The 14187-nt window shown below is 44.0% G+C and overlaps 2 protein-coding genes across 4 annotated transcripts; one reads left to right on the top strand and one right to left on the bottom strand.

The window, feature by feature from the left end:
- Positions 1–148: 148 nt before the first annotated feature.
- Positions 149–3096, top strand: MAD2L1BP (MAD2L1 binding protein). The gene is made up of 2 exons (XM_029965130.1): positions 149–331; positions 860–3096. Exons 1-2 carry the CDS (start codon positions 149–151, stop codon positions 1388–1390), a joined length of 714 nt encoding a protein of 237 aa, XP_029820990.1. The 3' UTR covers positions 1391–3096.
- Positions 2998–13244, bottom strand: LOC103765855 (epoxide hydrolase 1). Of its 3 annotated transcripts, XM_018085339.2 has the most exons (11): positions 13079–13244; positions 11728–11751; positions 11538–11602; positions 10661–10874; positions 9683–9863; positions 8663–8893; positions 8154–8283; positions 6991–7205; positions 4787–4895; positions 4330–4455; positions 2998–3395 (listed from the first exon to the last, which is right to left on the bottom strand). In XM_018085339.2, exons 1-11 carry the CDS (start codon positions 13217–13219, stop codon positions 3194–3196), a joined length of 1638 nt encoding a protein of 545 aa, XP_017940828.1. In that variant the 5' UTR covers positions 13220–13244; the 3' UTR covers positions 2998–3193. The 3 variants fall into 3 exon arrangements, with proteins under 3 accessions (XP_017940828.1, XP_017940826.1, XP_017940827.1); XM_018085337.2 differs by lacking the exon at positions 11538–11602 and having other exon boundaries at positions 13079–13240; XM_018085338.2 differs by lacking the exons at positions 11538–11602; positions 11728–11751 and having other exon boundaries at positions 13079–13240.
- Between the last annotated feature and the right edge of the window lie 943 nt (positions 13245–14187).

The following is a 14187-nucleotide window of genomic DNA, read 5'->3' as shown; positions in this document are numbered from 1 at the left end:
GCAGGTCTGCAGGTCGCGCGGGGCGGGCCCGCGCGCCGCTCCCAGTTGACCACCGCGGCGGCCGCGGCAATTTAAAGCCGGTCCGGCCGTTGGCTGGGGCGTGGTCGCGTTCCGCTTCCTTGTCGCTGCCAGTCCTGAGAATCGCGGCATGAGGCCCGGGGAGGGTCGGTGCCGGGCACCCCCTCGGTGTCCGTCGCGTTCCGGCGCGCCCGTGCGCCGGGGTAGCGGCTGCCGCTTCGTCTGCGAGCTCCTCAAGCACGTGCTGCACCAGCGGAACCAGCTCCCGCTGCCCTACGAGCAGCTCACCTACTTCTGCCGGCGGGCGGCACAGGTGAGGCGGCCCTCGGGGTGGGAGGTCGGCGGGGCGGCCGTGTTTTGCCCACAATTCTACCTGTGAGCTCCTGTTCACGTCCTGTAATGTGTCGGTGCATCTAAAGGAAAGCGCTCGTTGTAGCTGCATCCCTAAATATTACGTCTTCCCCTAAAAAAAACAACCAAAAAGGCAAGGGCAACATTAAGGTCAGGCTGCTGAAGGTCTTGGCATGTTTGTCTTTATCGCTTGTTACGCTCCTCTGTGCTGAAGGCATGTCGCTGCTTTGGCTGATCTTTGAAAGATGGGGCTTCTATTTCTTGTGGGAATTTGTCTCTACTGTGATTTGGATTTAAACTGAGTGTTTGTCAAATAGGATGTGCTTTTGTGTTCCTCTTTTGTCTCTGATTCTCTCTGTGAGTACCTATAGCTCTCAAAAGGAACACAACCCCCTTGTTCCCTGTGGGATGGGCCATGCTTTCTGCAGAGCATATTGGGACTAGTACATCCTTATAACTAAATGTACTAACCTGTTTGTTTGTTTTCCAGGATGGAGATGGGATTGCGAAGCCACCCTCCACGGGCCTGGGAAGCAGCAAGTGCCAGCAGGTGCTAATGGAGCTGGAGGGATTGTTCCAGCATCTGGAAGTCATGTTTAGTTTAACACTGGTTCCTCGAGTTCTTTTCCTACTTGGAGGAAATGTCATGAACCCCAAGGAGCTCTATGAGCTGAACTTGGAAGGGATCTGCGAGGGCAGTGCTGAAGAGAGCCTCCAGACTGCACCCTGTGTTCGCCAGCTCTTTCATAGCCTTTTTGTTGCAGACATCTTCAGTGAACTGAAGGCTCTCCCTGTCACAGGCACGCTCATCCTAGTCCAGGGCCACCGGGACTGTGGTGTTGAATGGTTCCGGCCCAAACTGAACTACAAAGTGCCAACGCGAGGGAGGAAGCTGACTGTTAGATTGTCCTGTGACGGGGACCCCCACCTGAGTGCCTCGCCTCCACAGCACACAGCACCTGAGTGGGAGGACTACATCTGGTTCCAAGCACCAGTGACCCTCAAAGGCTTTAGTGAATGACTGGGCTCTGTAGATGTCTAATTGGAATATTAATTACCCTTTGTTAAGTGTTAATTTTATCCGATGTAACCATGTATCTTTGTCTGAATTTGTTTTCTCCAGAGCGTTTACTGTCTTTGTGTAGCTTGGCTGCACTCATCTCTCATCACTTCCTGACTTCTTGTTGAAGGCAAATCCCCTTTAAGGCAAAGGTGCAGTGATTCCTTAGGGACTTGAGCTGTGGCAGAGCAGATGAATTAGTGCGTTGGGATGCACCCTGCTGTGTGCTTAGAAGCAGTTGCAGCTCTTGGTAACCCATTAGCTGCTGCAGTGCCCACCCCACTTGAGTAATCAAGTGATTGTCCATCTATTTAATAAAATTAGACCTCCACAGAACTCGATTTCAGTTCCTTAATGTTCCAAAGAGTGAGATTTCTCAGCAGTTGCGAGGTCTTGTACCTAGTGCTATCCTCTACTGGAAACTGAAAGTGCTTGACCAGTTCTGTGGATGCAGGGTAGCAATAAGCAGTATTTTTTTTTTTTAACAAATCCTTAGTCCAACAGCCCTGACAATCAGTTAGATATACAGATACAATTAAAAGTAAGCAGTTTTTGCTAACCCTCTTCAGAAAAGGAGTTCTGCCTCAATATTGTAACTTACTCTCACTAAACAACAAAGTAAGCAAGTTTCTTGCTTGCTTTTATCTCTTACAAGTCTTGGACCTAAACTTTCCTGGAATGTGTAGAAGTCAGGGGATTGTGATGAAGTTCAGCACTATCTTTATCTGCCAAATTCCTGTTCTGAGTAATATTTTATCACTTGGAAGCAGATTTGAGCCTGTTCTTCTGAGCTGTTGTCTAGTGCAGAACAGGACAGGGAGAGAAATCCTTAGAGTGTGGTGTGTTATAAGTAGACACATGCCTAGCTGACTGAAGAGAACTCCAACAGCTATCTGTGATGTAATGAGCTTTTAGTAGTTTCAGATAACTGTCCCATTTGAAGAGAAACTTGAGCCTACTGGTAGTGAAGGTGCTTGCAGTTAGTAGCCAAAATTGCACAATGAGGTGGTAAAAATCCTTTGAAAAGAGTGTAAAGGTTTGACGTAACCCTCTGCACTTGGTGCATGTTTTAACTTTGACCTTTTGGAATGGATTGAGATTATAGAACTGGGAGGAACTTGATTTGATATTTTTGAACTTGGAGATCACTAGGAGTGCTGTCTCTGCCATATTATCCATTAACAACTGTTTACAATATGCAGTAGCTGCTAAAACTTGTTCTAGGGGAGAAACTGCTAGAATGAAGATAGCTGCCTTTTGTGCAGCTGCCCACTTGAATATGTGATCACAGATTTTTGAATGAAATATAACTTGAACGTAGGAGTGTTTGTGCTCAAGAGATCAAAACCCTTTACACTTTCACCAAAGCTGCTTGTAATACATATTTAAGAATGCTAGTGCCCAAGTATTTAAAGCTTTTGAACACAAGCCTTAGCCAGTTTCTTTCACCTCTCTGTCCCAGATGAATGCAATGTTACTGCAATAAACTGTTTACATACTCTGTTATACTTGAACTATGAATTCAGCAATGATATGGTGCTGGGAATGAAAAAACACAAGATGCTTTGGAGTTTTTTAATTTTTTGTTCTCCTTATAAAAATCTTTACAGCTTGATTAACAAGTTTAGTACTGTAATTATTATCAAAATAAAATGCTGGTTTCTATATGTGATTACGTCGGATTTGTTTAACCCCTCAAAGCAAAGGTTCTGCTGGTGCCAGAACAACTTGCTTCCATTCTATGCATGTATTTAAACTGCAGGTTTACATCTGTTCCACTTTTCTGACAAACTGCATGATGTCTTGTGCCAGAAGCTTTGGTTCCTCAAAGGCAGCAAAATGCCCTCCACGTGGCATGTAAGAGTAAGTGACGATGTTCTTGTAGACATCCTTTGCCCAGGTACGTGGTGTATGAACTATCTCCTGAGGAAAAGCCGCAATCCCTGTGGGGACATGTATACTAAACCTAGAAGACATAAGTTAATTGCATTTTTGAAACAAGTCCCAGGGAAAGTCTATAAAAACTTTCTGACTGGTAACTACCACAGTTTCACCACAGCAACACACTTTGTGGTCTGCACTCCGCTGAAGGGCTTCACTTCTGTTTGGATATCCTTGAGTTTAAGAAGGTTATACCCAAAGATGTATAAAGTAGAGCCAACTTAGCACACAGTTTGATCTTGAAATGTTTCAGAACTTTGAGCTTAGGTTGTTCTGTAATTTTGTGCTATGTGACGAGATGCTGCACCTCGTCAGTCAGAAATGAACCAGCTCACGTTTGATTTAAACTTGTACCAAATGTGTAACAAATGACTCTGGAGAGGGAAGGTAGACAGGTTCAGTCACAAAGAAAAACACTCTCCCGTTTGTTTGTATCATCTGTTGCTTGGAGAAATCCACTCAGCAATGTTTTTCTAGTCAGCCTCTCTTAAAGTCATCTTAACATACCAGCTGTCAAGAGGTGCTTGGTTTCAAGCACTGTTCTCCAAAATCCTTCCCCAAGTTTGTGCTTAACCGTTATAGTTCTTAGTTTATCCTCCAGCAAGCCATATCCTTCCTAATTCACTTTGAACTTCTCTCTTGGATATGCCCATGATTTTCTGTTTTGTTTTTACTGAACTGAGCTAGAGCTTACATCTGTTTGGTGAATAACTATGTAGACCTGCATTTTGAACACAAGGCTGCATTTGATGCTTTGACAAGAATGTATTGTCTTGGTTGCAAGCCACCTTGTGCGAGTTATAGGTTCAAAAGAAAAGTGACTCTTAACTATATTTATCGAAAGAAAGAACTTCGATTTTTGTTTTTGTTTTTTTTTCCTGAGTTAGATGTGCTGTTTTAGGTGACCTAAATGTTTCCATCTCATTTGCAAATCTGTCTTGCATCTACCATTTCATTACCTGTTATAAGCATTTAGGTTAGGGTCCTTGGAAATATTCTCCTTGTAGTATCGCATTGAGGACACAATGGAGGATGTCACCCAATAAATCATCACATTGGTCAAAAGCTCATCAAGAGAGTATTTGCTGTTGAGAGAGAAGGATGAAGAAATTTAACTGGAAGCTATCTCTCAATGCACTGTATTGAACTCATGTCCTGAAGTTGTTCCTCTTGTTCTCCACTCATTTTCAAGCAGCGAATTAATCGGCACCCATGTGCCCAGAGCAAAACCACCTTGTTCTGAAGCAATGGTTTGCAGACAGTCTGCTGTAAGTTTAAGCTACTACTTGTCATTTGTAGTCTTTCATCCTTAAATTTCAGATTTGACTGGCCAATCTTTTACCTGAATCCTCATATTGGTTATCATCACTCATTCTTTTAATGAGACTTTGCATGGAATAACATCTGTTTTCTTACCTTTCTAAGCCTCCATTATCTTTATGCAGAAATGATTTATCCGTCCAGGTGGAGAATTTCTCCAAAATATATGCAGCAAGCCCCACTGGGGAGTCATTCAGTCCACAACCTAATTCAAGAGAACAGAAGGGCTATTGCAGTTGCCTGGTGTTGTGATACTTCAGCGGGAGTTAAACTGGACTTTCGTAAGTATTCAGTTTTCTATGAGAATTCAGTAGAGAGTCTGTATTTTACCACACCTGATGGTACTTTATTCATGACAAATTCCCCCCAAAGGAATTCCGTCTGTAACCAATGGCACTACAAACTCAAGTAATTCCTATACAAAAGAAGCTAGGAACTAAGAAAGTCCTGTTGGCTTCTTAATAATGTGTGGCAGAAGCAAATTCAGATGTAAAGGGATTACACTCTGAAAAGAAATTTCAGGTAAAATATTTGGGAGCACTATCCTGTTTTGAAAGGGCAGCCAGGACTGTTAGTGCTGTTCATCACTTTTTATCTAATTTAAACAGTGGAATGTTGTGTATCTGTTATCTGTTCCTCCTTTTGGGAACATTAGCAAACATTATAAATATAGAAATACAGTATGAAGAATCCTAGACTATGAGCAGCGTCCATAGAAGCACTGTATAATCACTTCAGTCTTTCTCCCCTTTATGTATTCTTCTGATTCTAAAATATAATTATGAAATTGGGTTAACAGGGATGCAACAGATTCAGAGTATCATGGATTTCGTGTTTTCTTTTTTTGTTCTCTTTAACAGTTTATAAGATTCTCTTAAACTCTGAGCAGGCTGATGTTTCTTATGGATTCTCTCATATGGCAGAAGCCAAACTTGACCCCATTGTGATTTTCTTCCTCTATTTAAATTGCTTTGGACTTTGTTAACATCAGTTTTTATTGGCTAGTTTTGTCAATCAGTCACTTAAATGTTTTTTTTGCAACTCTACAGTTATCTTTAGTTTAAACTAAACTTTGGATAGCTGTCAATTCTTCACCTAATCATTAACTTTTATTTGAAGAGAAATCAGGATCATACTGAAATTTATAGGTGCCAGCATTGTGATTTTTGTGATACTCTCCCTCCCCTGGAACTTGCTTATTTATTCTTATGCTTGAATTCTCATGTTGACTAGTTTTAATCCTTTTCTTAAGGCAGTTTAATTTCTTAAGAACACTGGAGGCATCTCAGCAAAGTATTTTCTGGAAATTATATAAGTTCTATTCCTGGACCCACACTCTTTGATTCTACCAGAGCTCTGATTTTTGAAGTATGATTTCCCTATGATATTATCACCTGTAAATCAGTTCTCCTCTTTAAAATAGCTCTGCTAGTTTTCTGATCAGAGACTAGACATACTAGTCTTCATTTTTCTGAGGTTATCTTCACTGTTTGGCCCTTATAAAAACCCCAAACAACCAGAAATGCCACCACCACAACCCCCTTCCAAACTGGTATCTTGTTTTTCTCCTTTTTTTCTTTGGTATTGCGATTACTTCAAGCAACAGACTAGACATTAGTTGACATTTCAGTTTAAACTTTTTCTTCTTCAGTGAATTGCCAGTATGGGGTGCTATTTGTTCTACGGTCTCCACAGCTGACAGCTGTTTGTCTTTCCTGACAAGGGGAAAGACATTGCTTTAATTTAAATATTGCTTTATTTCAATAAAGCAACACCCCAAAATCCTCTCCAGTGGGGACTGATGCAAATAATTTAACTTTTATGAAATGGCCCTATCTTTCTTCATACTCCTTATCTACTGGATCCAATATGTCAGGCTTCTGGTTTTTCACGTGTTAGGGCTGTGTCTACCTTTCTGCAAGTTTCACATTGTACTTACTTGCCTTGGGTATTTTTCTTGTTTTCAACCACATTTATTTCTAGAAGCTTCAATTTCAGGACTCTGTGCTTTACTTTAAGAGACTTTTTGGAAAGGGGTTCTTTGCCTGAGAGAAGTGGCATGCTATTTAAAAGGCCTTGAATGGTGATATTCGAAATCTCCATCTTTTGTTGAGCTGTTCCTTTTAATTTTGTTTTACACAGTTCTTGTCCCCATGAACTCGCTGCCCACATGGGTCTTGCGCTCAGTCACCAAAACTTATTGCTTCTCAAACTTGGTTGGCTTTTGTTTACTACGAGATTTTATATACCATAAGCATTTACTATACAATCTTCACGGTGATAGAGAGAAGGTACATTACCTGCAGTGTCTGGTTTGGTGGCTTGGATATGTAAGTATCCAGACTCTCGCAGAAGGTCATAGACGTTCTTCTGCATGAAGGGGTAGACACGTCGAGCATCTTCCCTACTGAGGCCTACAAGCCATGGTACATAAGCTCCAAGCATTATGGAAATCAACCTTCCCAAACTTTGTTTGCCAAGGAAGACAATATTCAGATGAAGCCCTCTCACAGATCTAAAATTAGGTTAATGAATAGAAGGTTAAATCAAGTGGTTTTCTGTCTTCAGATTTTCTAGAAAACATGCCTGACTGGAGCTGTGTTAAAAGCATTTTACTGAGACAAATACACAAAGCCCTTCAGGTTTATCATGATTCAAAAAATGGGAATTAGAAATGGTCCCATGTCCATCCAGCTGTGCCACTGCTACGATGTTAGCTTCAGCTACTCAGTTTCTGGATGTGGCATATCCATGCTGGTAGCATATCCATGCTGTTGATCTTGTGTTCCATGCTGTAGGGGACAGGCTGTGCTGGGTATTTTCTAAAAAGCACAAGTAGACCACATGTGGCCACTGTGTTCTGGGTGTTGCGCAGCACAACTACAATTGGGAAGAGAGAGCTCTTCAGCCTGTAATCTAACTGCTTTAGGAGCTTTCCCACTTTATCTAGTCTCTGACCCAAGTGTGGCTGTGGTGCCTGGAGAGCATTAAATGCCTTTTCAGCACTAAGCCATGATGCTATCTTCTGAAGAAGGTATTGTGCTTCTTTTCCAACCAGTCTCAAGCCCGCATTTTACATAGGAAAGTCCTATACTTTGTGTGTTTAGCAGGTGAAAGGCTGAATTCCTCCCTTCCTTTTCTCTGTGCTGATTTTAAATTTATTTCCTTCCTCATTTAGAATGATGATCTGTCTCCTTGAGATCTCAAATCAAAATGCAACAGAGTTTACTTCCATGTCTAGTGAAAGAGAGCCAAACAGCAATGAAATTTAGAAAGCACAAGAACTGTGCCAATATCAATGCAAAACATATGAATACAATTGAATATGCAAGGTGGGTTTGTTCCTGAAGGAAACAGCAGAAGGGGATGAGATGGAGGGCAAATGGAAGGCAGGACCACAGAGCCAGAAGGTAGGGTAAGAACTGGAGCCAGCTTTTCTGCACTGGTTTCCTTTGCTACTTACTGTGGCAGCATCTGGGCCATGTTTGTAGTAATACGAGATCCCCAGTCTCCTCCCTGAATGTAATATTCCTTGAAGCCCAATCTCTTCATCAGCTTATGAAATATCCGAGCCGTAGCTATGGAGTCAAAGCCTGTAGGTAAAGAGAAACACATGACATCTGTTTGTCCTAGTGTTCATCCCCTGGCCAAAGATTGTGGCCTGACAGAGGCATGTGAGTATGGGGCTGTGGGAAGGCACAGTGTGCCATGCTGGTCTGCCTTGCTCCTTGGAAATAAGATGAACACAGGATGATAGAAAGTCAGTGGGAAGTGGAGAAAGTGGAAAGCAGACCTGGCTTCCAGCTACCATTGTGCTCCAAATCTCCACAGCCAGCCCCAGAGCCTCAGCCACATGAGCATTAGTGAAGAGCCAGGCATCTGCATTCACAGACTTCAGTGCCCAGAGGGGCTGGGGACAGCTGAGGTGTTACTCCAAAACTGTGATTCTTACAGAGCCTTTTTATCACTTACCTTGCTGGTGAGGGGCCTCTGAGAAGCCATAGCCTGGGATGGATGGGCAGATAACCTCAAATACCAGGTCACCCTCATTCAGGCCATGCTTGGCTGGCTCCGTGAGCAGAGGGATGATCTTGTAGAACTCATAGAAGGAGCCAGGCCAGCCGTGGACCATCAGCAGCGGTTGAACAGCTCGACCATGAGGAACATAGGGTGGCTTCACATGGATAAAATGGATATCAATCCCTGCCACACATCCAAGACAAATAAATTAAAGCTCTGGGTCCATCAAAGCTTATGCTCTAGACTCTGAAGAAGGAGGGTGGCAAAATTGTAATTAGTATCTGTAGCAGAAGAAGATGATTACTCAATCAACCTATGGCAAGAAGATGCCAAATGAAAGGGGATGCCTGTATCTATGTCTCAGTTTTACATACAGACAGAGGTATTGACCCCAGCCTTAGATATTGGGGTCACAGGAGATTGAGCTTCCTCTCCTGAGAAACTGGTCTCACAGTATATGAGTAGAACTGCACTTAAATGAAAAGCATAACGAAGGTAATAATAATGCATGCAACAACATTACCAAATTACAAAATATGTGGGTGATTAAAAGAGAAATATGGAAAAGTAAGTGCATGATAGAAGTTTAACCTAGAGATCACTTACATAAAGTCTGACTAACCTCACCTGGCTAAACTGGGTGTGGTGAGAGATATTCTAGCCTCAGAGTCGGGCTAAATTTCACAATTTCCAAAGGTGACTTCAAGGCAATAGCTGAAGAAAACCTCATTGTTAGTTAGCTCAGATTCAGAGCCAGATGAAGCTCATCTGGAAGCAGACCTAATCTTATTGCTATTTTTAATGGACTTAATCTCTACAAGGTTATTAATAATAGAGCCTTGAGTGATACTTCACTCATATCACTAAGATGTTATGCATACTGTTATCTTAAATATTGTAATTTCTTAAATCTCCCCCTTCTCTCCGTGCATTTCAGAGTGAGACCTGCTCAAGCCACAGAGGTTCCCTCACCTTCAATAGTGGTGTGGAAGTGGGGGTATTTGTTCAGGACTTCCACTTGCTTGCGCCAGTCGAACTGGTTCCTCCAGTAAGACACCACCTCCTTCAAGTAGCTGGAGTTGAAGCCGTAGTGGAAGGCAGCCCCTTCCACATGTGGTGTGTAGCGGGCCTGATCCAGGCGCCGGTGCAGATCCTGTGGAAGGGAGCCCTTCTTGAGCAGTTTGCCAGCTGCCTGCATGTGTGTTATACCAGGACAGGCATGGACAGGCTCTCCTGGCTCCACCAGCTTTTGTGTTGCTCTCTGGGACACCACAAGCCCTCCTGAAGTAGTGCCGTACTCTGCATGACCTCCTGAATTGTTTATATGGGGAGTATATTTTTCTGCAGGTTATTAGTTCCCCTAGGGTACCCAGGAGTACTGGGTCCTAATTTTGACTTGGTGATAACTCACTTTAGGGTTTTTGGCACTAGCAGCTTGCCAGCACTGCCAGCTGGGAGAATAAGAAGCTCAGCCTGAGCTGCAGAATGCTAGTTGGCCAGATAATTAGGGATAGGCATGCAGAGACAGAACTGCTACAACTCAGTCAATACCCCATCCCTCTTCACCATTCTAGCCCTTCCCTCTGCAGAAGTCTGTCAGTCCTGCCCTCCTGGTGCCACTGCTGTCCCAACACCCTCCTGCCCCTCTCCACCATCCACAGACACACTGTCAAAGTCTGCTGCTCAAAGTGTGGCCTTTCTGCAGGAGCAGCCACAGGTTGCATGGAGGGTCTGTTGTCTCAGAAAGTCTTTATTGAATATTGGAATGGATCTGAGCTCAAACCCTGTTCATAAAGGGTGGTGAACCAGAGCATCATCTGATGGAGCTAAGTAGCTGCACTGGCATTGCTGTCACCCCAAGATATCACCTCGAAGCAGTGAGGTGGGTGATAGATTGCTTCCATATGCCTTGCAGCTTTCTGCCCCTCCTTACATCCCAGCCGCTGGTACCTCGATTTCTTTGTCAGATGTTTCAATCTTGAAGGGACGGATACTGTCATCTTCTCTCCCTTTTAGGGATCTTTCACCTGAGCCCCACCATCCATCGCCCATTTCAATAGTCTTGATCTTGTGTCTAGATCTCAGCCAGCAAATCAGGATCCCTCCAACCCCCAGGGCAGCCACAGGGACCAGGACTGCATTCTTCTGAGAATATTCAAAAGACCTAAGAAAGCATAAAATTGTGTTCAACAACAGAAGTGTCAAGGGCAAAGGGACTATGCTGAGGCTTGTGATCACACCAATTGGGACTGAGCAGGAACAAATGCCTACAAATCCCATGCAGTCAGCAGGGACTGGATGTTTTTATTATTTCTGAAGATCACAGGCAAGAATTGGGGCAGAGTTGTATTTACCAATGCTTCTTAGGGATCTCAAGTCCTTGCTGATCAGGACTTGCTGATTACAAGGCTTCCTTGTGCCTCTCGTTGTGAACCAGGGTGCCCAGGGGGACAAGGTTCAATAGCATATGGGCCAATCTATTTTGAGGCAGGTGCTGGAGTGAACTAGATAGTAGCAGCTGGACTTCTCCAGGGATAAAAACTGCATGGACAGAGTGGGCTGAGGAGCAGGCAGAGAGACAAAAGTCTTCAGCTGCTGAAGAGAGCTGGATACGCTAGATATGCTTCTCTTGCCAGTGCTTTGTACATAATGATCCCTTAGGGCAACACTGGCCCTCCACCATAGCTTTCCAGTAAGGCTTGTCTGCTGGTGCCCCTCTTTCTGTTGTAAACAGAAAGGTTCAGACTGGAGGTGTAGGAGCTAAGTTACTGGAGTTGGATTTCAGACATGCAGTCCTAAATGTAGAGTACCTTCCCTCCTCTCTGACCTGTGCTTCAAGTTCTTCAGTTTCCTTTGGGTATCAGTAGAGGCGTCTGGGGCTATTGCAGAGGGCTGCAAGGGGATTGTGAATGAAGATTTTGTTGTTGTCATCCAGAGAATGAAGGGACTATGCTGCACCCCAATTAGGGTGCTAATCAAAAGTGGAGGCCTCAACACAGAACAGCCGTTTCACTCACCTGATCCGGGACAAGACGCTCTTCCTACAAAAGGGGGAAAAAAGAAGGATCCTTATAGTCTGATAGTGTTTTCTGATACCAGCCCTTGGGGATGGTGCAAAGAGTGTCACCTGCCAGCACATTTATTACCCAGCCACGCAATCACAAGCTGTTTAGCCACCTGGCAATATCTGCCATTATTTTTCCTACTTTTTGGATAGGGTGGAAAGAGAAGGGCTCAGAAAACACTGTCTCTGCACAAAGAGACAGTGTTCCTAGGCTGTGTTTTAGCTAGATAATTTGTTGCCATAATAGTTCCTCCTTTAGCATAATTTAGATAAAAGGCACTAAACAACTGGGTAGGTGTCCTTGCAGTGTTTCATCCTGTGAGCAGCTGTGTTACTTCAGCCAAGAGAGCAGTTTATTTTGATTGCTGTGTAGCAACAGGTGCACAGCCTTGGCAGGAGACCTCCAAACTCACGGGTTACTCTGCTGCCAGCCATGTAGTATTCAACATGCTGCAGGGCTGGCATGAGGAGAGGCTTGTAGGACTCTTTCCTGTTCAGAGTTCAATGAGCTGCTTTACCTTTGTCACTTCTAGATACTCCTGACTAGATATCAACCTTTTAGTTCTCCTGCAAGAAAAAGAAGGTATCCTCCTTGGTTCTCTTTAAGCCTAGTAGATTCTGGTACAAAAGCACAATCTAAATTCTAGCAAAATTAGATACAATAAGAGAAAGTCTTGTTACTCTGCCTTGTGGAAGGCAGCTAGATTAGGGAGTTATTTGGTGTCATAATTGCAATACCTTGAGAAAACAAAACAAAAAAGAAAAAGCCGTGAAAATCCATGAAAAACCAAGTGCATTGGGTATTTTCTTTTCACCTAGTATCATTTCTCTCTGCTGTTTGGGATGCAGAATCTGGTGCCTTTACTGGATATCCCAGTAGTCTCCAAGGCAATCTGGTAACAATCTCTGAGACAGTTTATGTGTGATTTTTAGGGACATAACTCCTTAAGTTGCTCCCGGACAAGGAAGAACAGGGTTCCTGAGAACAAATAGCTTATGCAACAGGTAGTAATATCCCCCTGTACTTACATCCTGGAGCTTAGTGAGCAGAGGCATGAAAGCAGTTATGGCAATAGCATAAACTCTGCACTGCTAACCAAGCAAGCATGTCCCAGAAGCAGGTCTCGGAGTGACATAAAACAAGGCTCAGTCTATCAAAACCTTTTCTGCACTCATGCTCAGGAAAACTCTGCTGCATGTTCCCACTCTCCTATGGTCTGATGATCCTCCTGGGGCTTTCTCCCACCCCCAATCCCAGGGAGCCCAGTTTGGAGTCCCTCCTCCCCGTGTCGAGGAGTTCTTACCAGGCATTTGGAAGAATCTCCTGCCACATGTCTGCTTGTCTTTGCCTGGACGCTGCTCCAAGTGACACAGTCCAAGTTTCTCCTCTGCTGGCTTTCACTTCCGCAGTGACGCTGTCTCAGGGACAATCCTATATCATCCATCAGTGCCACCTATTGCTTAAGTACGCAGTTGCAGACTGAGTTCAACAGAGGCAAATGCAAAGTCTTGCGTGGGGCGGGAACAGCCCTGTGAATCAGCACAGAGCAGATACCAAATGCACAGAGAGCAACCCTGTGGAGGCTGGCCTGAGGTCCTCAGCTCAGGCTGTGTCAACGCTGTGTCCTTCCAGCAAAGGCCAGCTGAATACAGGGCTGCATAGCAGGAATGTTAGCCAGCAGGCTGAGGGAAGGGATTCTTCATTCTCTTCAGCACTTGTGAGACCACATCTGGACTGCCATGTCCAGTTCGGGTCTTGCTGGTAGAAGAAAGACTGGAGTGAGCCCACCCTTGGAGGTGTAGGGCCACAAAGCTGCTGCAGGGTTGGAGCATGTAGGGTATGAGGAGAGGCAAAGAGACTTGTTCAGCCTAGAGAGGGAAGGGTAAAGGGTTCAGTCTTATTGCCATCCACAGCTAACTAGTGGTGAGTGTAGGAAAAATGGACCCAGAATTGTCCTGGAGTAGCAGCAGTTGAATAAAAAAAGGCAATGGACACAAATTGCAACAAGGAAAATTTGGATAAGATATGACAACAAACTACTTGAATGTATTCAGACACTGGAACAGGGGGCCAGAGAGGATGTGGGATCTCCATTCTTGGAGGCATTCAAAATTTATCAGAAACAGGGCACTGAGCAACCCGACGTAGCTGAAGCTGCTCGGAGCAGGTATTGGGATGAGCTCACCTCCAAGTGTCCCTTGCAACCTGTATATCACTTGGCTCTATTCCAGGTGCACCTGTGATTTGCAGCAGCCAAAACAAAAAGTTCAATTTTTCATTTTCCACAGAAATCAATGCTTTATTTTAGCTCAGGCAACTCGATTTATTTTCCCTCATGGCTGGTAAAACCTTACTGGATAAAGGCTTTTCCTTCCTAAATTGTTGCAGTGTCCTTGCTGTGTTTCACTTCAG

Source organism: Manacus vitellinus, unplaced genomic scaffold, assembly GCF_001715985.3.
Source record: "Manacus vitellinus isolate BGI_N305 unplaced genomic scaffold, ASM171598v3 scaffold_8_pilon, whole genome shotgun sequence".
NCBI lineage: Eukaryota > Metazoa > Chordata > Aves > Passeriformes > Pipridae > Manacus > Manacus vitellinus.
Note: the sequence above shows the minus strand (reverse complement) of the source record. Positions and strands in the feature narration are given on the sequence as shown.